This window comes from Halichoeres trimaculatus, unplaced genomic scaffold (genome assembly GCF_033239565.1).
Source record: "Halichoeres trimaculatus isolate MK-OKI-2021-1 unplaced genomic scaffold, fHalTri1.1 fHalTri1_scaffold_20, whole genome shotgun sequence".
Taxonomy (NCBI): Eukaryota; Metazoa; Chordata; class Actinopteri; order Labriformes; family Labridae; genus Halichoeres; species Halichoeres trimaculatus.
The window spans coordinates 24,523,648-24,546,848 of record NW_027437198.1 but is presented as its reverse complement, the minus strand read 5'-3'; the positions used below and the strand labels follow the sequence as shown (position 1 = coordinate 24,546,848).

General features: G+C 40.5%; 2 protein-coding genes across 2 annotated transcripts in view; both read left to right on the top strand.

The window, feature by feature from the left end:
* The window catches only part of plcd3a (phospholipase C, delta 3a), a 30,206-nt gene extending 16,286 nt beyond the window's left edge, over nucleotides 1-13,920 (top strand). Inside the window, exons 3-15 of the mRNA XM_074696135.1 lie at nucleotides 3,004-3,232; nucleotides 5,665-5,794; nucleotides 6,236-6,461; nucleotides 7,828-8,029; nucleotides 8,133-8,277; nucleotides 8,535-8,687; nucleotides 8,809-8,961; nucleotides 9,038-9,188; nucleotides 9,336-9,452; nucleotides 9,690-9,868; nucleotides 11,900-12,035; nucleotides 12,188-12,337; nucleotides 12,426-13,920. Coding sequence (XP_074552236.1) covers nucleotides 3,004-3,232; nucleotides 5,665-5,794; nucleotides 6,236-6,461; nucleotides 7,828-8,029; nucleotides 8,133-8,277; nucleotides 8,535-8,687; nucleotides 8,809-8,961; nucleotides 9,038-9,188; nucleotides 9,336-9,452; nucleotides 9,690-9,868; nucleotides 11,900-12,035; nucleotides 12,188-12,337; nucleotides 12,426-12,568 — 2,114 coding nt within the window. The 3' untranslated portion in view covers nucleotides 12,569-13,920. The remainder of the gene's footprint in view (nucleotides 1-3,003; nucleotides 3,233-5,664; nucleotides 5,795-6,235; nucleotides 6,462-7,827; nucleotides 8,030-8,132; nucleotides 8,278-8,534; nucleotides 8,688-8,808; nucleotides 8,962-9,037; nucleotides 9,189-9,335; nucleotides 9,453-9,689; nucleotides 9,869-11,899; nucleotides 12,036-12,187; nucleotides 12,338-12,425) is intronic.
* An 844-nt stretch (nucleotides 13,921-14,764) lies between these two features.
* Nucleotides 14,765-22,735, top strand: nmt1a (N-myristoyltransferase 1a). The gene is made up of 12 exons (XM_074697220.1): nucleotides 14,765-14,921; nucleotides 17,726-17,825; nucleotides 17,941-18,085; nucleotides 18,173-18,291; nucleotides 18,490-18,581; nucleotides 18,688-18,804; nucleotides 18,899-19,069; nucleotides 19,147-19,255; nucleotides 19,784-19,954; nucleotides 20,040-20,204; nucleotides 20,301-20,438; nucleotides 21,045-22,735. Exons 1-12 carry the CDS (start codon nucleotides 14,818-14,820, stop codon nucleotides 21,063-21,065), a joined length of 1,452 nt encoding a protein of 483 aa, XP_074553321.1. The 5' UTR covers nucleotides 14,765-14,817; the 3' UTR covers nucleotides 21,066-22,735.
* The last annotated feature ends 466 nt before the right edge of the window (nucleotides 22,736-23,201 follow it).

Here is a 23,201-nt window from a genome sequence, read left to right as displayed (position 1 = left end):
CTCCTCTGTCCATCCTGATGTTGGAATGCAGTTTAATGCTAACCCCTGCTGGCCTTACGCAGCAGCTGAGCGCCTGAGCTGCTTTGTGTGTCAGCCGTTTTGATTGTGCAGAAATAGACGCTGGAGTGTTTGAGTCGCAGCGTGTGTAACACTCCTTACAATGATGTCAACAAGAGTGTGAGGACAGATACTGATAATGCAAACACTGGCAGGCCATTGAGGAACATAACTCTGCCTGTGTGTGTGTGTGTGTGTGTGAGTGTGTGTGTGCTTTGGTGCATGAAGGAATCCAGAAAGAAGGCCTGGCTCGGTTCCTCTTTTCCAAAGCTCCAGGCGCGTCTCCAGGTCCAGTGTGATCTGGCGCATGCTGCTAAGTGCTAAGTCTGCTGCTCAAAAGCACTTGGCACACAGCGCAACAGTTCACACACAGACACACATACACATACATGTTGCTTTTGCCACGTCTCTGGGATAAAGGCACAGCAGGAATGTGGAGTAGTTTTGAAGAGGTGGACAGCAGAGGCTTTATTATCTGCAGCAGGAGAATGAGGCTATTGTCGAGGCAGACACTGTTTTTACCCAGCTGAGTGATCACCACTCAGCAGGCGTCCCACACAAGGAAAAAGATCAAGTTGTTGTGTTAGCATCAGCAAGCAGAAAGGGTTGGGTGAGGTTTTGTTGTGCTTTCTTCAGAGCAACTGTTCCCCTGAGTTACTCCAGGTCTGAAATAAGACTGAAACACGTCACGTGAGGTCAGAAATCTCAACAACTCTGACCTGTGACTCCTGAGACAACGTTTGTCGACCTCTCAGGTCAAGGCTGAAATATCTCAACCATCGATGAGCTGCAAAGAAATTTGATGCTAAATATCTAAGCGAGTCAGCACCATCAAATGAAGTTTTTTGTAAATATATCCCTTATAATCTGCAACTACTCATGTTCTGAAGCCATACACTGCAAATAGCTGAAATCTTATCAAGTGCTTTTGTCTTATTTTCAGTACAAAATATCTTTTTAGCCTTAATATGAGCCACATTCACCTGACAAACCCAGAAAAATGTCTTGTTTCAAGTTATTTCAAGACAAAATGAAGTCTGCATTGCTTGTAACAAGTTAAAAAACAATCTGCCTATGAAACAAGAGAAAGGATATTCTAGTGGCAGTTTTTAAACCTGTTCCAAACAATTAAGACCTCATTTTGTCTTGAAATAACTTGAAAACAACATCCTCTGGACTGGTCAGGTGAATGTAGCACATATTAAGTCTAAAAAGACATTTTCTTACTGAAAACAAGACAAAAATACTTGAAAAGATTTCAGTTTTTGCAGTGTAGATCAAAAAACAACTCAGTTGATTCATCTTTTGGTCCCTGCAACAGCAAAAAGTTGTAAAAATGGTCTTTAAGTGAAGCTCTTATAGGGCTTTTTTTATCAGACCATTGGCCAAAAAGTTTTCAAACATTGAGTCTAAAGAGATTTTTCAGATTTCTCATTGAATAATAAAAATATTTTGAGTCATTTTGTTAAAAAGCCAAAATCAGGGCAGGTTTTACTTTTTCTGCCTTCTGAATTTTGTGTATTTTTTGCAGTACTTAGTAAGTCCTCTCTTTCACAATGCAAAAAAACTAAATAAATCTTACCATGTCTTTTTAGACTGACTTAATATGTTTCACATTCACTTAACCAGTCCAGAAAGTGTCTAATTTTAAATTCTTTCAATTGTTTAAAGACAAAAATGAGGTCTAAATTGTTTGTAATGAGTAAAAAAAATGCCAGCAGGGTAAGAAAAATGTACTTGAGTTAAGACATTTTTCTAATCTTGACAAGTAGACATGCACCGATCGATCTGTGCTGATTTCCTTAATTTGGGGGATTGGTGATCGGCCCTAACCTTGCAGAGCAGATGGACCTGCCTGATTCAGTTTCTGAACTCCTGCAGATCCATCTTGCCAGGCTTCATTGACCAACGATTTCACGCGTCTAAATTCTGACCGGCCCAATCAGGGAAGAGAGGCGGGAGCAGCAGAAATGACGAGCAGATGTGACGTCAGCTGACTTTCGTCCTGAACTTAAGAATCCTTTGATTTTTAAGTTCACTTTACAAAAACAGCTGCAGTCGTCTAACGCCATTATCACACTTGTTTCACATGTTCCTGTAGCTGTTCATCTATTGTTTCTGAGCAGCGGCGCACATAAGTTACATCATACCGTAGCTTGATGTGGATTGGTCTGTGGTGAGTGTGTCAATCAGAATGGTCGTCCAATCACCAGCTGCTGATTGTTTTGAAGGTCCTGCCTCTGAAAACAAATCTGAAGTTAAAACATACAGATTTCATTGTTTCACAGATATTGTTGAGTGATTTTCAATAAAATAAGATTGAAGCATTGAAGGTATGTGCTGTCAGTTAAATAAAAAATAAAAATCGGTATCGGCAGGTCAGGCTTTTTAAAGATCAGTGATCGGCCAGAAAATTGTGATCGTGCACACCTATTAACAAACACATTTCTCTTACCCTACTGGCAGATTTTTTTACTTGTTTCAAGCAATTCAGACCTCATTTTTGTCTTTAAATAACTTGAAATGAGACATTTTTCTGGACTGGTCAGGTGAATGTGGCTCATATTAAGCCTAAAAAGACATTTTCCACCAAGTATAAGACAAAAACAATTGATAAGATTTCATATTTTTGCAGTGCATAAATACCCTCTTTCACAGAATTTGACTTTTTATATCTTATTTAGCGATTTAACTGTATAAATCCATAAATAAATGATCAGTGTTGGGAAAGATGCTGTGATGAAGTCTCTTCAAGTTTCAGCAGCAGTTAAGAGCAGGTTAAAATTACCCTGTTTGAAACTATATGATATATTTTACAGTCTCGTTGCTATGAGACTCTGAGCTATGGAGTTTATGAATCTCTAAAAACAAACCACATTCGACCTTTAGTAGCTTTTCTCCATCTGTTCACTCAACAACAGCCTCTTTTCACTCTCCCTCTTCCAGTCGCTGTGACCGAAGTCGAGTGTGTCCGTGAGGGCTGCCAGTCCGAGACGCTGAGGCGGCTGTCGGGGTCTGTGCCTGAGAACCAGTGCTTCACGGTGGTTTTCCGGGGAGCCAGGAAGAGCCTGGACCTGCTGTGCCCCTGTGAGGAGGAGGCTCGACGCTGGGTGCGAGGGCTCCGCTCCCTCAAAGAGCACGTGGCCAACATGACTCAGAAGGAAAAACTGGACCAATATCCTTCCAGTGCGCCAAAACAAATATAATACCGCTGAAGCAGTTTCTGACATGTGAGCCACTTTACCTCAACAGAAAATCTCAGAAGAGTCGTAGTGACTCTGAAAAAGCCCGTCTAAATTTAGGGGACCATTAGTGTAGGTTTTCAGGTAGTGATCATGTCTCACTCTGTTTATATTTCAGCGTCTTAATCATCCGGCCAATTACTCTGTTTACACCATCTTGTCAGCGTGGTCTGATGTCTCATACTGCAGGTTTTAAGCAGCACAGGTGATGTTTGTTTTAATTGGTGTAACATGAACGCGTGGGATTTCTCATCTGCACATACAGGTGACAACAAGCTAAAATTAGCATCTTGTTGCTACAGACTACGCAGAGGCAGTGCATTTGATTCATGTGTCAGACACTAAACTCAGTATTTTTTACCATCTGCTCTAAATCCTGGCTCCAGAAAGGCTGTAACGATCCGTTATGTTTCAGAGAGGTCAGGTGTGGATGTTTCTTCTCTATCCTGTTTAACAATGAGGTTTAATATCAGAACCACATTTCTGCAGCCTTTATAGTTATTACTCCAGCAACACGTCTCTTAAAATAAACTATAAAGAGCTTTTGTTGGCGGGGATTAAATTTTAGGATCTCATTTGTTGAATCTGTTATAATGCTATCAAACAAAACGGAGAGGGAAAGTGTTTTCTGTTATAAAAAGATGCTGCTTCTTTTTTTCTCTCTACTTTTCCTTAGAAACAAGAAGCATGTGTGTTCGTACATTTTGTTTTATATCATCTCTGGATAACAAAGCTGTTTTGATGTCGTCTTGCTTGGCTTGGAGTGAGGGCTCCACCAAAACTGCTCCCCCTGGTGGCTGGCTGCAGTATAGGTAAAAAAATCCATCTCCCCAGTCATTCCAGATGGGCTGTGGTCAATCTTTAAAAAATGAATACACCTGGTAGAAATGTTTCTCACATCCGATTGCTGTGGTGATTTGAAGATATCATTTGGCTGCCTTGTATTCAAGTCCTCTTTTTTTTGAAGAGTTTTGTTTTCATTAGTTATGGGAGGTTGAACGAGGCTTTACGTCACGTTTAATGATGATTGACAGCTGACGTTCTAGTGTAATTTTTTAGGGATTGTAAATTATGTCTGGAGGTAGAGTCAAGAATTGATTTGACTCTCAAAAGAAAAAAGCTGCGATGATATGCTTTTCACCTGATTCGATTCTTTTATTGTTTTTGGGGTGCCCATTCAAATAAAGATTGCAATCCTTTGATATTTCCAATTATAGCATCTATGAAAATTCAAATTTTTTTGAAAAAGAAGGAGTTGGGGTTTTTGACATTTTTTCTGATTTGAAAAGTTAAAGTAAGATTTTTTTGTTTTTTTATTTAATTAAATGTGTATATATATTTTAATTCGTATGTGTACACTGTTTATTATTACTATTATTTTTATTTATTATTACTGTTATTATTATTATTATTTTTATCATTGTTTTTATTTTTATTTTTTTCTTACTACTTAAGCTCTATTTTGTCTTTTTTTTTTAAATTTAGTTCAGGGCTCTAACGCTAACACATTAATCAGATTAATTTATCACACCGTAAATTAATGCATAATAAAAATTAACTCGATTAACTCATTGGCTGACAGCGCATCTTGAACCATCTTTCAAGCCCCCCAAAAATATTTTTTTTATGATCATGTAAACACCAAAGCTACCAAAGAAGAGTGCACTCTCCTCTTTCATGTCTCTTTTCCTGTTTTTGATTAAAAAAAAAGACAAAATGTACTTTTTTTTTAATCGTGTTCGAGCGTGAGCTGCCTGAACTTTTCTGACTTGCAATGTCTCCCTGTGTTTCTGTCATCTCACATCTTCTCCTCATATCCATGCTGAGCTCTCATCCAAAGAGCACACCGCTCTCACCCACAGTAGATTGTTTTTTTGCTTTTTCAACACCAGACTATGTTAAAAAGACTGTATCAAAAACCATATAGCCCCGAAAATATTCACAGGGATCTTAAATCTGAACTTCTTCCAACCCAGCTCATAAACAAAGACTAAAATTAAGGACCTAAATTTGAAAAAAAAAAAAAAAGGTTTTTTTTTGAACAATAATCAAGATTCAGAATTGTTAGACAAAAAATCCCAATACAACAATTTTTTTCCTCCCAATCCCCACCCTGTGCTTTAAGTATCAAGGAAGCTGCTCATATCCACTCCTCATCAGGAGGAAACGCTGTAGTTAAAGATCTATGTGTGCTTGTTGGCTTCGTTGGAAAAGGGAAGAAGGAAGAGGGTGGGTCCACTTGTTTTCTGGCTTTGAATGGGTGTCCAGCACAAACAATAGGTGCTTTGTGGTCCTGAAAGGGGGACTGGTCTTTACTGTTTGATTTTATCATTCACGCTCTTTTGATTCCTTAACCCCTTGGCACTTGGATTCGAGGCTACCTGAGGCGGGCAGATCAGAACCAGGATGGGAAGATGAGCTACGACGAGGTCAAGCGCCTGCTCCAGATGATCAACATCGACCTGAGCGAGCAGTACGCCCGCTCTTTATTCAAGGTCAGGGGCATCATGGGTATATTATCTGGTTTAAACACTTAAATATGAATGAGTTTGTTCTGAATCTAAAATCTCGTTAGGTAGTGAAGCACTCTGCAGCCTCCTCCACATCTTCACCCCCTCAAACAACAAATCAGGAGCTAGTTATGTCTTTACTGCAGCAGATAACTGCCTGCTTTGTCCCTCAGAGCTTTATTACAGCTGAATTATTGTTTTTTATTTGTCTTCCTGATGCATTTTCCTGCGCTGACCCTCCTCAGAGAGTGATATTTGTGATTTAAAGCTGAGCAGCTGAGTAAATTATCATAAAATTCCTTCCCTGTGGGTATCCCAAACCACTCCCAAAAAGTCAACCCTCTGTGTTTTCTGAGGCCCTCTTTCTCTGCGTGTGATCTCTATTGTTTGAGTTTTTTAACTCCATCCCTTTCTCCTGTTTCCCAGAGGTGTGACCGATCAGGTGACAATCGACTGGATCACATTGAGATCGAGGAGTTCTGCAGGGAGCTGCTGCGCCGGCCCGAGCTGGACGCCGTGTTCAGACACTATTCAAGTAACGGCTGTGTGCTCGCCACCGCTGAGCTGCGAGACTTCCTGGGAGACCAGGGAGAAGACGCCTCGCTGAATCACGCTCAGAGTCTCATTCTCCTGTACGAGCTCAACGACTGGGGTAGGTCCCAGACGTAGTCGTTAAAGGCTTTAGACGGGGAGCCTGCATCAATTTCATAAAGACACTGAGATTGTTCTTTCTGTTGCTGCTTCTTACCTCAAGACAAAATAGTGATTTAGTCTCAACCTGTGGATGCAAACACAAAATCCAGTGCTAGAGAATAATGTGCTGCAGCCTGTGTTTGTTATAGGAACAAACTGAGACCACCAACGGTTAGAAAACGACTGAAACACAATGAAAAAGCATCTTTAAACATTCAAACTTTGTGAAAAAGAAAAGGTAGTTAGGGTTTTTGACATTTGTTCAGATTTAAAAAGTTTAACTAAGATTATTCAGATTCATTCATTCAGTGCACAATTTTTTTTAATTTTAACTTATGTATGTATGTGTATATATTTTTTATTCTTCTCTGTACAAAGTTCTGTATTATTATTATTTTTTTATTTTATTTTATTATTATTATTATTTTCTAATTTATTATTATTATTATTATTATTATTTTAAATTTTATTTATTTATTTTTTTTATTTATTTATTTTTTCCTGCAACTTAAGCTCTATTTTTCTATTTTTCTTTTTTTAATTTAGTATAGGGCTCTCGCTTTAACATACTTATTAGATCAATTTAATCAAATTAATGTGTTATAAAAATTAACACAATTCACTCATTGCCTGCTGGCACTTTCAGAGCATTTTGAACAATCTTTGAAGACCCAAACAATAGTTTTTCTATGACTATGTAAACACCAAAGCTACAGAAGAAGAGTGCACTCTCCTCTTTCATGCCTCTTTTCTTGTTTTGGTAAAAAGAAATAGACAAAACATACTTCTTTGATGGTGATCTTCTCCTCATATCCATGCTTAGCTCTCATCAAAAGAGAGCACCGCTCTCACCCACAATGGTTTACGAGCAGGATTTTGATTGATAAGCTCCGCCAGACGCCGCCTCCCCCTTCTGAAAAACATTTTTTTCTATAGGCGCAGTAAACTGTTGCTAGCAAATTGAAAAAATGAGGATTTACAAATCTTCTCTTCTTCGTGTATTCATTTGATTTGTCATGCACTAAAATTTTGTAATGTCTGAGAATTCAAATTCTTTATTTGGGGACCTTAAGCAGATATGAGATTAAAATGTGATTAATTAGATTAATTAATTACAAATCCTGTAATTTATTAGATTTTTTTTAATCCCCCAGCAGCATTTATTTAGTACTTATTTACAGTAATTGTACAGAGAGCTTTTGGTTAAAACCAGGGTCAAATTCTTTGTATTCTTGATTTTGATTCTGGTTCTTCATCGCCTCTTCTTTCTTCATGTGTAACCTTGATTTGTTGGACTCAATTTAAACCCCAACTGTCTTTTGCAGCTCAGAAAAACCAGTTCATGACCCAGAATGGCTTCACCATGTACATGCTGTCCTTGGAGAACGACGTGGTTAACCCTGACCACGCCAAAGTCTACCAGGACATGAGCTGCCCCTTATCACACTACTTCATCTCTTCATCGCACAACACGTACCTCACCAAGGACCAAGTCACCAGTGCCAGCAGCACCGAGCCGTACATCAGGTGAGGAGACGACAAACATGAAGCTAGGACGCATGTTTCAGCAACCTTTGGTGTTTGATTGTGTGTGTGTGTGTGTGTGTGTGTGTGTGTGTGTGTTCTGCAGGGCACTTAATCAGGGGTGTCGCTGCGTGGAGCTGGACTGCTGGGATGGAGATAAAGGAGAGCCTGTCATCTACCACGGCCACACTCTCACCTCCAAAGTGCCTTTCAAAGAGGTTATTGAAACCATCAACCAGTACGCTTTCAAGGTAACTGGAGCAACGGAGAGTTCATGGTGCAAATCCTCAGCTATGGCAGTTAGCCTGCTGCTTCTCGTTACAGCTAATGAAATAAGTGGACAGTAAACAAATCTGGATTCCCTGACTCCTTATTTTCATGGCCCACTTGGCTCTCCGGCAGCCTGCAGTGTTTTGTTTTTACAGTGTTAGGTCCTGCATTGCTATTATGTGATCTAATTGCATTTTAATTGCTTGGCACGTGAGTTGTCCTGTGTTTCTCCTCGCAGGCGTCCCCGTACCCTCTGATCCTGTCCTTGGAGAATCACTGCTCTGTGGAGCAGCAGGCCGTCATGGCCAAACACCTCCGCACCATTCTGGGAAGCAAACTGCTCACCAGTCCCCTGAGTGACCGGCCGCTGAAAGAGCTGCCTTCTCCTGAGGTATTACACACACACACGCACACACACACACACACACATACACAGCTGGATCTTTTTTGCAAAGCTTTCTCTCCGTCTGTTTGTCTTATGAGGTAACCCGTTCCACAAACTGTCTTCGCAGGAGCTAAAAGGGCGTATTCTGGTGAAAGGGAAGAAACACACCCCTCACCTGAGCCAGCTGGGTAAGAACGGGAGCTGCGCCAGCTTCTCCTCCAGCTCCGAGGACGAACTCGCAGGCAGCAATAAGAACACGCCGAAGAAGGATCCTGCAAAGGTCAGTTCAGGAAAACTTCAGCAGCTGCTAAAATCAACTTCTCAGACCAATTTTCTCTCATGGGTTTCCTCCTCAGGTCTGTTCCAAGCTGAGCCCCGAGCTGTCAGACCTGGTGGTGTACTGCAGGAGCGTCCCCTTCAGTGGTTTTGACAACGTAACAGAAAAACCTCCAAATGAAATGTCCTCCTTCTCTGAGAGCGATGCCCTGAAGCTCATCAAAGACTCGGGTACATTGGAAAATAATTGCATCCTGACATGACAGGGAGAGTCTGGAAGGTTTCATGACATTTTTCCTGCTGCAGCTGATTCTACTAGAAAACACAATCAGCCTCCAGAGTATCATGGCATGTGGTTTTCTATCTTTTTATTTGCAGGAAAGCTTTTTGTGCGACACAACAGCAGGCAGCTGAGCCGGATCTACCCCTCCGGCCAGCGCCTGCAATCATCCAACTATGATCCTCAGGAAATGTGGAACGCCGGCTGCCAGATGGGTTAGTGCTCTAGACTAGGAGGAAGGATGCTGCTTTGATGGCAGAGAATCCAGGCAAATTATTTCAGACACATTTTTAGTCACTAAGTGCTATTGAAAAGTGTCATTACCCTGTATATCCGCAAATTGATGCTGCATTACACATTAATGTCTTCAGCTTTTACTTTCTTTGACTGAATCTCAGCGCTCAGTGATGCTGAAGCCTTTTCCTCCTGACTCCTCTGTCTGCGCCCTCTAGTTGCTCTGAACTTCCAGACCCCTGGGGAGCAGATGGACCTGAATCAGGGTCGCTTCCTGCCAAATGGTCGTTGTGGCTACATTCATAAGCCGAGCTTCCTGTGCAGCACCAAGTCTGAGTTTAACCCAGAGAACACGGGAGGAGGCCCGGGTCACATCCCCACACAGCTGACCATACGAGTGAGTGGAAACATGTGTCATGTTTACATTTCGATGGTGCTCACTGAGCTTTGATGCTGTGCAAAGGTCAGGTCGCAGGCAGAGTTTGCTACACTGCAAAAAACTGAAGTCTTATCAAGTGTTTTTGTCTTATTAGACTGGATATGAGCCATGTTCAACTGACCAGTCCAGAAAAATGTCTCATTGGCAGATTTTTTTACTTGTTACAAGCAATTAGACCTCATTTTTTATCTTTGAATAACTTGAAATAAGACATTTTTCTGGGCTGGTTAGTTAAATGTTGCTCATATTAAGTCTAAAAAGACATTTTCTTCTGAAAACAACACAGAGACTTTAGACATGACCTGGACTCGTGCTCAAAAGACTTCAGACTCAACTCTGACTTGTGTTGTAGGACTAACCATGGTAACCATGGTAACCACTTTACGAATCCCAGCATCACTTAGTATCACTTGTACATCGGCTTACGACTAGGGATGCACCGATCCAATCCTGGTATTGGGTATCGGCGCCGATACAGCCCCTCAAAGCTGGATCATGTATTGTTGGGAAAGGATCGGTCTGAGCTTGACACTAAGACTAAACTATGATTTAGTCTCCAGGTTATAAAATCTTCCAATCAAATAGTCATTTCTGTAAATTCTTAAGCATTTTTTAACCAAACTGCTGTTAAACATTTAAGCACTTATAGTTTAAGACTCATTTTTTGTCTTTTACTCAAAACATTTCCAGTCTTATCCCACAGTACAGCATGCAAGTAATTATTTAACACAAGCATCGGATCAGGATCGGTAACAGCCAATATCCAAAGCCCAGGTATCGGGACCAGAAAAGCTGGATCAGTGCACCCCTACCGCCCACAGACCTGCAGCTGCAGCTGTACCATTTGTCATTACGTTTGATTATAAAAACTTCAAACAGGAAAGCATCAACAAGAAGAGCGCTGCACTACAAAAAACTGGAATCTTATCAAGTGTTTTTCTGTTATTTTTAGTAGAAAATGTCTTTTTAGACTTGATATAAGCCCCTTTCACCTGACCAGTCCAGAAAAATGTCTCATTTCAAGTTCTTTAAAGATAAAAATGAGGCCTAAAATGCATGTAACAAGCAGAAAAATCTGCCAGTGTCTTTAAATAACTTGAAATAAGACATTTTTCTGGACTGATCAAGTGAAAGGGGCTCAGTCTAAAAAGACATTTTCTACTAAAGACAACAGAAAAACACTTCATAAAATTTTTTTTTTTTTTGCAGTGTGACTGCAAAGTCTTCAGGATCCAGATCAAAGATGCTGGATCCACCACATCAAATTTTATCAGGCACCTGAAAACTCACCTGGATAGGATCATATAACAAACTAATCAGTGCTGACACTGTATGCAAATAGACAGGAGTGATAATACAGGAAATGCTTTGAATGCTTTTCGTAGATGTAGCTGTGCAGTATTCTTCGGAGACTGTATAGCAGCAGATGACAAAAGCTCATTAGACTTACCTTTTTTTTTTTTAATTAACTTTTTTTTTTTAATTAACTTTTTTATTGACACTTGAAAACAAACACATATAAAGTTCACATATTTACCTGACTTAAATGTCACATTAATTTTTCCTTTTTTAAAACATTAAGGACACAAGAACCATAGATCGAACAAATGAAACAAAGGTGGGGAAAGATCACGTCCTTTCACAGGAAAATCAAAAATTTAGAAAAAAATAATAAAGTCTGGCCTGAGACGCTTTGTAGAGTTTACCCAGTTTTCCCAGCTTGAATAAAAAAATACTTACTTTTTAGAGACTTGAGACTTGACTAAGACTCGCTTTAGTAACATTTAATCCTGTCACTTTATTAATGACAGCTTGCAAGCAAACAGAAATCACAAAACTGGCTGTAAAGAGAAAACACAAATGAGACAGTACACAGGTTAACATGAGATTAACAAAGTGATGATGAACATTTAAGTAGATTAATGTAAAGTAATGAAGATTTCTTAAAGAGGTGGTTTCCATATTGACCTTATGTCTCTTTTTTTTCAGATCATATCTGCACAACAGCTTCCAAAAATCAACACAGATAAAGCCAGCTCTATCGTGGACCCTCAGGTTTGGGTGGAAATTCATGGTGTGGATATTGATAACGCAAGAGACAAAACTCATCGCATTGACAACAACGGTAAATATGAGACTTCTTGCTCTTTCATAACTCTGTTCAACTTTAATGAGCTACAGAAGAGAAGTAATTTAAGACTCCTCTTTGATTCCATGAGTGGTTTGAAAGGTTCCCAGCTGGGTGATGTATTTATAGCTCATGTGCGCCCCCTACAGGTTTTAACCCTCGGTGGGACTGCACCCTGAGCTTCCAGCTGCAGGTTCCTGAGCTTGCCCTGGTGCGGTTTGTCGTGGAGGACCACGATCATACTGCAAAAAACGACTTTGTGGGGCAGTTCACCGTGCCTTTCACCAGCCTGAGAACAGGTGCACTGACAGATCTCCAAACAGGCTGTAAAACAGTCATCGCTGTGTTTTGTTGTTTGTTAATCATGTGTTGTATTGTTCTTCTCAGGTTATCGGCATGTTCATTTATTAAAAGCAGACGGCTCCAGTCTTTCCCCCGCCACACTCTTCATCCATGTCAAAGTGAGCTGCAAAGGAGTCCACATCAAAAGCGTGTCCGATCGGATGGCTAAGGCCAAAGGCAAGCCATGACGAGAACAAGAAGAGAGAGCTGCATTCACCGACAAGAGGCTGCCGCTTCTGCTGCTGCCAGGCCTCGAGTGGTCCAATTTACACTGATCCACTTCCCAATACAGGCGGAAAGATGTCATTTATCTGAGAGGAAGAAGCACACAGGCTCTTAGCAAATGAAAGGCCTCAGGCTGGGTAATGAATCCAGGATGCTCTGTGAGAGCGTCTGGTCATGTCAGCGCTGAGTGCCCTGAAACAACGATGTAGGATGGTGGATTATGAAAACATACTGATATGGAAATATGTTACAAAATTAAATTAATGTTTTTTAACTCCTTTACACACATTAACCCCCAGTCTCTCAGAAAAAGGGACAATGTTTTGTCACCCTTTCGTATATTTAATATGAGTATTTCAACATTTTTACACCCAAGCTTTAGGCTTTATGACACTTTAACATTAACCTTAACACACACTAAGAAGTGCTGTAAGAAAAAGTCACAGCATGGGCGTCTGTGCTTTAAAAAGTATTGATTTTATGTCATTAATTGATGTTTCTGTGCTAACTGTGAGTTTATTCAGATTCAGGTAGGTGAATCCTTAAAGGTCGAACAAAATGAAGTCAGTCTTACTTGATTCTTCAGATACTCTGCACTTTAATTACATATTTTTTACCAGCCAAATGACAAACAGTATTTCTACAGAAGAGCTTGAAATATAAACAGTGTTAACTTTGATAAATGTTTACTTATAATAATGCTACTGTGCCATCATTTCACACATCTTAATAATGCGGTTAGTGAAATTGTTTGACATTTTAATATAATTGCTTGTAGCCTCTTTTTTGTTGACAACCCTGCAGAATAATTTATTTAGAGTTAATTTACCTTTAATTCTAATCTAGAGAATTAAACTATCTGCACCAGTTAGTGGTGCAACCCCAGTTATTAAAGATGATTAGTGAAAAATTAAACACTTTTTATAAAGATTTCCTAACAATAAAATGCTGCAACGATGAAAGGTGCTACATGTCAATCTCTATATCTACAGTAAATATCTCCATCTATAATGTGAGTGTGTTTAATGCAACGAATGTCTGTTTGCTGAGGATCTCAAGGTAAGAGCTGACGTGTGAACAGCAAGACAAAGCAATGTTTTTATAAATGTGCAAACCTTGCATTAATGTGTAAACCCTTTTTGTCAGTGTTTTTGAATGTGTGACAAAGACAGAGAGTGTGTACGTGTGTTAAAATGGGGGGATCAGGTTGTGCAGGAGTGCATGAGAAATATGTGTTTGATTCTTCATCCTCTGATATCAGGAGCTCCAATGAAGTTCTGTAAATGTGGGCTGATACTAAAAGACGTACAGCAGCAAACTTGTTGTAATGCTTGTATCCTTTCAAAATATAACAAAAACAGATTAAATTGCACTTCTAGCCTTATTCACCAAAACCCTATTAACAGTTTCACCTTCATAGAAATATTAAAAGTCAAGAAATCCTTTGCAATGCTACATATGGCACCAAAATCGTAGATAAATCTATCGTTTTTTTATTTAAATTCAAAAATATACACCAGTCAGTGCACATCTGCAAAAAATTTTGGAGCAAAACGCTCGGAAGATGGTGCAAATCAAAAGAAAACAGCAGCCTATGGATGAAAACTAAATTAAATATAACACAAATAGAGGTAAAAGAGCAAGTTGCATTTTAGTTCAACATTGATTTTATCAGTCTGATTGCATGGGGGAGAAACTGCTGCAAAACCTTCACTTGATGCTGCAGAACCTCGTCTTAGAGGCCAACAGTAACAGTCCATAGTGGGAGTAAGTGGGGTTGTGGGTCACCAAGTTGAAGTTTTTTTTTTTTTACATCTTTATTAGTGATGACTTTTCCAATATCTTATAAATAAATACGCTATATTAACTTTGTTCATTGAAAAAGATGAAGACAAGGTAAGATAGTCTATCAACAAATGAGACAATACAATGCAACACAATGTATTTTATTGATGAGATTGTCAAAGTCAAGGTTAAAATGTTAGAGAACCACACTGTAAATTTAATCATGGGTGCCACAAATTTAGTTATTTCTTATTGTGAGTTATACAGACATATCTTCCACGAGTTTTTATTGAATGTAACTGTGATATGAGGACAGCAGTGTGGAGCATAGGTGTGGACATTTCCATGATTCTCTCTCAGCCAATCACATGGAGGCAGGTTTAAAGCCGTTGATGGCACGCGGTAGCTCCTCACTTCCTGGTCGAAGATGGCGGATGAGAATGAGACAGCACCGCTGCCGGAGAAAGAAGATGTAGAAGACCACGGACATTGCAGTGACTGCGAGAATGAAGAGCACCACTTCGAAGATGGGTAAGAGCACAGACATGCGAGCTGGGTGGTGTTGAAAGAATCACAGCGCTGTCTACAAAACCAAAGCTAATGCAGGCTACAACCTCGGTTAGCAAACCTGTGAGCACAGCCAGCCAGCCATAGCAGATGTCCCGCCCACTTTCTTTCACGCTATTGGCTTAGAGAGTTGTTTGCTGTTCTATTCTCGCATCTTATTGGCTGAGAGTGCGTTCCGTTCCTTTTTAGTGGGCGGGCTCTGAAGTCGCTCTCCTTCAGCTCTTGTAGCAAGGCGCAGTATGGGGGTTGAAAACCTGAAGTTAGCCTTGAACTGGGACATTAAATAAGACATAACACCTGTTGTTGTCATCTGTACAAGACAGACCACAAGATATAACACTGTAGAGTCGATTGAATGTGTATGTTGCACGCTCATGTTCACGGCATGTATCTGATGCAATTAATGGCAACCACAGCTGCTATTTAGCCAGTTAGCTTAGCATAGCTGTCAAACCTCTATTGTCTGTAAGTGGATTTGGGTGCAGATGGTTTCCAAATCGATAGTGAAACAAGCAAAACCTCTACTGTGCTGCACATGCTTCATGATATGTGTATGACTGGGCGTTTAACATCCTTTTTAATCTAAGTAATATGAGTGATCATTGAACAAACGTGCCTTAACCCAAAAATAAGATTTATGGAAATCCTTTTTGCCCAACATTTGGCTTCTGTTAATGTTTACCAAACGGTGACACACATGAAAGGCGCTCAGGCTGTCTTAATATTGAGGCGTGTCCTGCTTAAAACCACTGCGGGTTGTGTATTTGTTGAAAATGGTGAGGGACGGTGCTGCTTAGTCATCGTTTTCTAACATTTTGGACTGCGTGTAACCTCTTCCCAGAAATAAGCCCCTACTTGTGACATCTGACCACAAAATGATAGCCTGTGTGTATATTTGATATGTAAACAGTGTGACCTGAGCCTTATTTAAACAATCTTGGATTGTCATAACAGAAGAGATGAAGATAAATATGAGGCAGACTTGAAGGAACTTATTTATTAGCCTCACATCCCTTTTCCAGCAGTAATTGTAACATGCTGCAGCAAACACACAGGAACAAAGAAAGGTTCTGGCTGTTAACTGGTCCACTCTGTTGAAATGGAAGCCTGTGGAGCAAACTATTGTATGTTTTGTTGTCTATTGTCCCGGTCATTCACTGACCTCCTGAACATACATGCGTACACACGTGTAGAAACCACTTCCAGAGATCATGTAATTCACCATCTGTGCTGGTGTTACAAATACAGGCCAGTGCTCTGCCTCTCTCCTCTCTGGGACACTAATGAGATTATCCTCTGTAAGTATGCGGTCTCTGTCAGGCCAGAAAATGGGATAACTGGGTGGGGGTGTGTATGTTGCTCCTGTGCTTTTAAATGATAGACAATGAGGGATTTAAGACACACAGGATGTGTGATGGGGGGGTTGTAGGACTATCCATTTATGGCTCTGTCCACAGACTTATTCCCTGTTCGCGTCTGAATTGGGACAAACATCTGATTCATGACATGAAAAGTAACATTCACCATTTCTTTTGTACTCTTCTCTACATGTGTCCTGTCAATTCATTGTGACTTTGTATGAAACTATTTTCTTATTTGAGGAGCTGCATCTAAGTTTTTTCAAGTATAAAAAATGTATTGTGTGAACTGAAAATGTTTTTACAGCCAAGTATTTCAAATTATTGATGACTTAAGCTCATTACTGACTCATGAAATGTCGTACGAAATCATAAGCAGTACAGAATTACTCATTTCTTAGTCATTTTTATTAGGGTTGTGACTGTAACGCATTGATTAGATTAATTAATTACACCGCACATTAACGCGTCAGGAGTAGGGATGGGTACCTTTCACATTTGAAACGATACGGTACATATGCCTGGTACCTGGCAATCGGTACCGGTACTCAACGGTACTAATTTTCGGTACTTTTTGTGTTTATGTGGTAAAAAATATCAATTTGTTCAATAATAAAATATATTTTTTTACAATTTAACAAATATATTCTTCAATATATAACTTTGAAATGCTGTGTTCATGTCCAGTATGGAAAATCGCCTACTCTTCGACTCCCTCACAGTCACAAGGATGCGTTTAGGTACCTAAAGATGGTACCTTTTGGTTTTACATGAATCAATACCCGGTACTTTTGACATAATTCGGTCAGTACCTAAAAAAGTACCTGATTCGGTACCCATCCCTAGTCAGGAGATTAAAAAATAATCAAATTATTTACAGGGTTTGTTATTAATTGATCTAATTAATCACATTTTAATCTTATATCTGCTTGTACTTGTACTTGAAAGTGGTGTCCACAAAAAAAATCTTCTAACAAAAAAAAACAGGATTTTGTTGTTTAAACTTGTGTATGAGAATATTCAATGATTTAGTCTTCTACCAAAATCTGTTTGAATTGAAAAGTGTTGCTTCTGATGTTGAATGTTGATGTGATTAAAATGCGATTAATTACGATTAATTAGTTACAAATGGCATAATTAATTCGATTATTTTTTTTAATCAAGTCCCACCACTAATTTTTATTCATGATTTATATGTGTCAGCCTTGAAATTTAATCAGTTTAGCCCTAAAATTATTATGAAAATCTATTTTTCAATTAAATAATTTAATATGAAAGATTATTTTTTATCACCGATGGTTTTTTTGCCATGCCGTTGTGATATCTCAGACAGATATTTAGATTAATACAGTTTGGGGCTCTTTGAGTGGCACGCTAAACTGCATGTCCTCTATTTCTGACCTGTTTCAGTGACAAGGGCGACGACACTGGTGCCAAGAAGAAGAAAAAGAAGCAGAAAAAGAAGAAGAAATCTGGTGCCACAGAAGGAGCTCAGGATCCCCTCGCCAAGGCATGGATGATTATTTTCTCCTGAAGTTTACAAAACAACAACATTTGATTAATAGTAGATAAATGGATTCAAACCTCCTTTTTTTTAACATAAATGATTTTTTATTCCCAAACAGGTGAATTCATTGCCAGTCGATAAGCTACAGGAGATCCAGAAGGCCATTGAACTGTTCTCAGTGGGCCAAGGTCCTGCCAAAACCATGGAGGAGGCCACTCGCAGGAGTTACCAGTTCTGGGACACACAGCCTGTTCCCAAACTAGGTACAGCACGTTACTCTTTAAAACCACACACAAGTGAGCATTGTGTTGTTTGAGCTTTGTGTCTCACGCTGTTTTGTGTTTCTGCAGGGGAGACTGTCACATCACATGGCTCCATTGAACCTGACAAAGACCACATTCGTGAGGAGCCGTACAGCCTCCCACAGGGCTTCAGCTGGGACACCCTGGACTTGGGGAACCCTGTTGTGGTAAGAGAGAGGAAACAAACACAATCACAGAAGGAATTCACATGAGAAAATCATCTGAAGTTAACAGTTTCCTACACTCACAGTGCTCTCTGTGGTTAGTTTGTTAAACTTCAGCTGTAAATGATCTTTTCAGCGTGTTTTTTTTCTCCTGTTCTCTGATGTGTTAATGTCTATTCCTGATCTCTTCTGCGAAACTAGCTCAAGGAGCTTTACACCCTTCTCAATGAGAATTATGTTGAAGACGACGACAACATGTTCAGATTTGACTACTCCCCTGAGTTTCTGCTCTGGTAAGTCTCTCTTATTCCTCTAATTGTCATTCTGAATGCTAGTTATTTAGTGTTTGCTTTTAATGCAGTAGAAAATAAAGGACTTTCTGACTGATGTCTTCCTCAGGGCTCTGCGACCCCCTGGCTGGTTGCCACAGTGGCATTGTGGGGTGAGGGTTAACTCCAATCAGAAGCTGGTTGGCTTCATCAGTGCCATTCCTGCTGCCATCTCTATCTATGACGTGTAAGTAAATGCAACACTGAGAGTAATTATGCACTCAGTGGGATGTTTTTCTGAAAAGTTATTCACACGATGATCTGTGCTTTTCACTCCTTAGAGAAAAGAAAATGGTTGAGATCAATTTCCTCTGCGTCCACAAGAAGCTTCGCTCCAAACGAGTCGCTCCTGTTCTGATCAGAGAAATCACCAGACGGGTCAATCTGCAGGGTATCTTTCAGGCTGTTTACACTGCTGGAGTGGTGCTGCCCAAACCTGTGAGCACATGCAGGTGGGTCTGACACAGAGGCCTTTAAGTGCCGTGTATTCTCCCTTGACTCTTCTTACAGTTTGATTTCTCCTGCGCAGGTACTGGCATCGCTCTTTGAACCCACGCAAGCTAATCGAAGTGAAGTTCTCCCACCTGAGCAGAAACATGACTATGCAGCGCACCATGAAGTTGTACCGTCTCCCTGAGGTCAGTAAAGAGTCACATTAAAATGATACTCACAAGGTTTAGGGCAGAAATTACCCCTACAGCAGTGTTTTTGTGCAGCAGAAGCCCAGGGCGCTCGCACCAAGCGCCCTGGGCACTCAGACGGGGCCATATTTTACTTGACCAAAAACACAAATAATCGGACTCCCACCGAAAAAATCTGATATCGGTCTGCATTCACGCTTTATTTAGAGAATTTTCAGCGTGTTACTTTCACAGAAAAACATCGCTAAATAAGGCTCTAGTTCTCATCATGTCTCTTCATCCTGGCAGACTACCTACGTTTGTTTATATCTGGCACGCCGTGTGCGGACTGATACACTAAGCGGCGAGCGTCTCGTAGCCAGCTGTGGCTCTGCAGCAGAGGTAGCGCCGTTTTACGACACGATGAGAAATTTCTGCCCTTAACCTTGTGATAGGACCCAACTTGTTCCATCCCGGAGTATCACTTTAGATGAACACAAATGGTCAACAACATGGCCTTGTAACCTCAGTGCTCTCCTCCTTCAGGCTCCTAAGACTTCAGGTCTGCGGCCAATGACTAAGAAAGACGTGCCGGTGGTTCATCGCCTCCTCCGTGAGTACCTGAGCCAGTTCCACCTGGCGCCAGCCATGAACCAGGAAGAAGTAGAACACTGGCTGCTTCCCCGGGAGAACATCATCGACACTTTCCTGGTGGAGGTAAGACGATGCTCCACCCTGATTTACTGATGAGAGATTGTTTCTGAAGAGAAATCCGTCTTTAAACTCTGTGTTCTCCTGACAGAATGATGGCAAGGTGACTGATTTCCTGAGCTTCTACACACTGCCCTCCACCATAATGAACCACCCTGTGCACCGCAGTCTAAAAGCAGCATACTCCTTCTACAACGTGCACACCACCACCCCGCTGCTCGACCTCATGTCTGACGCCCTCATTCTGGCCAAATCGGTTCGTGTTCCTCTTTTTAATCCACATGTGGATTCTCTCAATTTCCCCTCCGGTTCAACTAACGTCCTTTATCCGTCTTCTCGTCTGTGTCTGCAGAAAGGGTTTGATGTCTTCAATGCACTGGATCTAATGGAAAACAAGAACTTCTTGGAGAAGCTGAAGTTCGGCATCGGTGACGGAAATCTACAGTATTATCTGTACAATTGGAGGTGTCCCAGCATGGGCTCAGAAAAGGTACATTTTATGGGATTACTTGTTTTCTAACGATGATGTCATGTCCTCAGAGTATCTGCAGATCAGCTGTGAGGTAACACTGATTTCCATCTGTCATGGGGTCTGCTCCAGCCTCAGTGTAGTACAGCATATAAACAAAGAGACGTCCATATTGTAGGTTGTCAGGAGGAGTTACACATATTTTGGGAGTGTTGAAGTTGAACTGAATTATGTATCAGGACGCTGCTTGGTCTATTTTAGTGAAGCCTCATCAGCCTTGCAGGTGACAGTGCTTGCAGCAGCAGCTAGACAGCTCATTATATCATAATGAAAAGTATCAGATCTGGTCTAAACTTTAATAAATTAATCATTTTGACTAGTTAATCCGTCCAACCATTTTGAATAAGTTATAACATAAGGAATTATTGATACAGGCTGCTGGTCAAAACTTTAAAAAGGAATCTGAATTAATAATTTAAGATTCTACACCCCTGCTGGTTTTTACTGTGACGGAAGTTTTCATTTATTTACAATCCCAAAAAAAGGGTCTTATCTTGGTGACCTCACAGAAGTGATGCAGCCTCAAGTTTTGCCTCCATTTTTAATTCATCCGTCTTTTCTGCTCAGGTCGGGTTGGTCCTGCAGTGACATCCCTCTACGCCATAAACCAAGTGTCAACACCAGGCCAGGACAGCACACCATCACACTGACCACCTGATGAGATGGACTGATGACCTCCTGCTTCAGGAGGGGAACGAACCCACCGCCCATTTTTACTTTTTGACCTTCTGAACTTTGACCTGCACTACCGCTGCCAGGCGGGGAGGCTGGAGAGTCTTCCTGCTCTTCTCCCTCCTTCGATCACAGGGACCTTAAGCCATTGTAGTTTTCATCCCAAACAACTGTAATCCATCTGAGAGCTGTCTTGATTGTACCAAACACACCCACACACACACACACACCCACGCACACACACACAGAGGAGAGCAGTTTGCACAGATAACTGTATACCAAACACTCACAGATGGCATACCTGCGAAACGTACAAAAACATGTAAATAACATCAGACATAACTGCGGATTCTGCCCTAACACATGCCGACTAAAACCTACTGTTTTATTTTATTGCTTAATGTTGGAAGTGCTTTGCAGCTAAAAAACTCTGTCATCCTTCAGTTTTAGACATAAATCAAGATCAGAACTATTTTAAAGAAAAGGCTTGAGGAGTTGAGGTAATAAATACCAAAAGTGGACACCAGATAAGGGCTTCTGTTAAGATTTCTCTTGTCATGCTTGACCTCGTGTCTTTATTTCCTCATCAGATCTCATGTGCTGATGCAGTTTTGGAGTTAGTTTCAGCACTGCTTAAAGAAGATGTTCACGCTAGAGCTGTTCATTCATCTCCAGGAGTTTCTCTCATCTACTAACTTTCATGATCCTCCACGGCTTACTGCACTAACTGAAGATGCCCTGAATCAGACTGATAACAATGGAGCAGCTTTTTTAGAAAAAACATAATCAGAAACTTTTTTTTGGATGAGGTTAAACTGTCACACAGAGGTTGAAGGCTTTCTGGCGGAGATTGCTCCACATGTGTATCAGCAGGGATCAGATTTGTTATGAAACCTCTTGATTTAACTTTGCTGCAGTTTCAATGTCCAGCCTGAGGGACTCGAAGTATGCAAGGACTTCATTGAATCAGTTTGCCTTGTGGTACCTTAAAAGAACTTTCCAGCTTGTTGTGCAAATTTTGCATTATGAAATCACACGGGAAGTCTTAAAAGTAGGCTTAGAAACAATACTACCCAAGCAAGAAGAACGGAAAGTTCTGGCAACTTGTTTACATGCACATATCACATAGTGCGTTTAGATCTTTGCTGTTCAACGACATGATCATGGTTCGCTTTGTCTCACTTGAATTATCTGTAATTTAACAGCTGTATTTAGGAAGTGAAGACAAACAGTAGTATTAATCCACATCGTGAAAACTGATCACTGCAGCTGGCTTCTCACCTTAATGAAGCGTTTTAATCTCTACACCTGATCATGTAGGTGACATCAGTGAGGATCCAGGATGGATTTTGAAACTGGGCTGATGAACAGCAGTCTGTATTTCCAACACTTTTTGCAGAGTCTGATGATGATGATGAAGATGATGACAGAAGAAATCTCCCCCTTAAAGTGTTTCTTATGTAAAATGTTGGTTCTACTTGCATACAAATGTAAAGAATCATGGGTTTTGTGGTGTTATGATGCAGGAAAAGACTTTCAAGATGCAGGTGATTTTTTTTGAGCAAAAAAATAAAAACCTAGAAGTTGCTGTAAATGTTTTGCATGGTTTCTATCAAAGGCGGCATCATGTTCACACACGGTATCCAGCGTGTCTGTAGGGGCAGACATACAGGAGTCTATATAAACCATCAAATTCCAAAAATGGTGTGTGAAAAAGAGCACACCAGTGTTGCTGGATTCTTGGATAGTTACCACTGCTTCTCTGAACAATCCATTCATCATCTTATCTGCCCTTCTATAGCCCTGCTGTTAGGGTACATCCTAAACAGGTCCCAAGTGACCTGAGAGTAACCTGATATGTTTTTGGAAGCCAGGGAGCTCTTTCATGCACAGGGACAACATTTAAACACCATACAAATATGTTCTTGTTTTGGGGAATCAAGCCTAGAGCCTCCAGGTTATGAGGCAACAATGCCACCCACTGCACCACCTGAAATTATACTTATAATATTGGAAACCGAGCAACTGTACAGCACTATCCATGAAATGTGC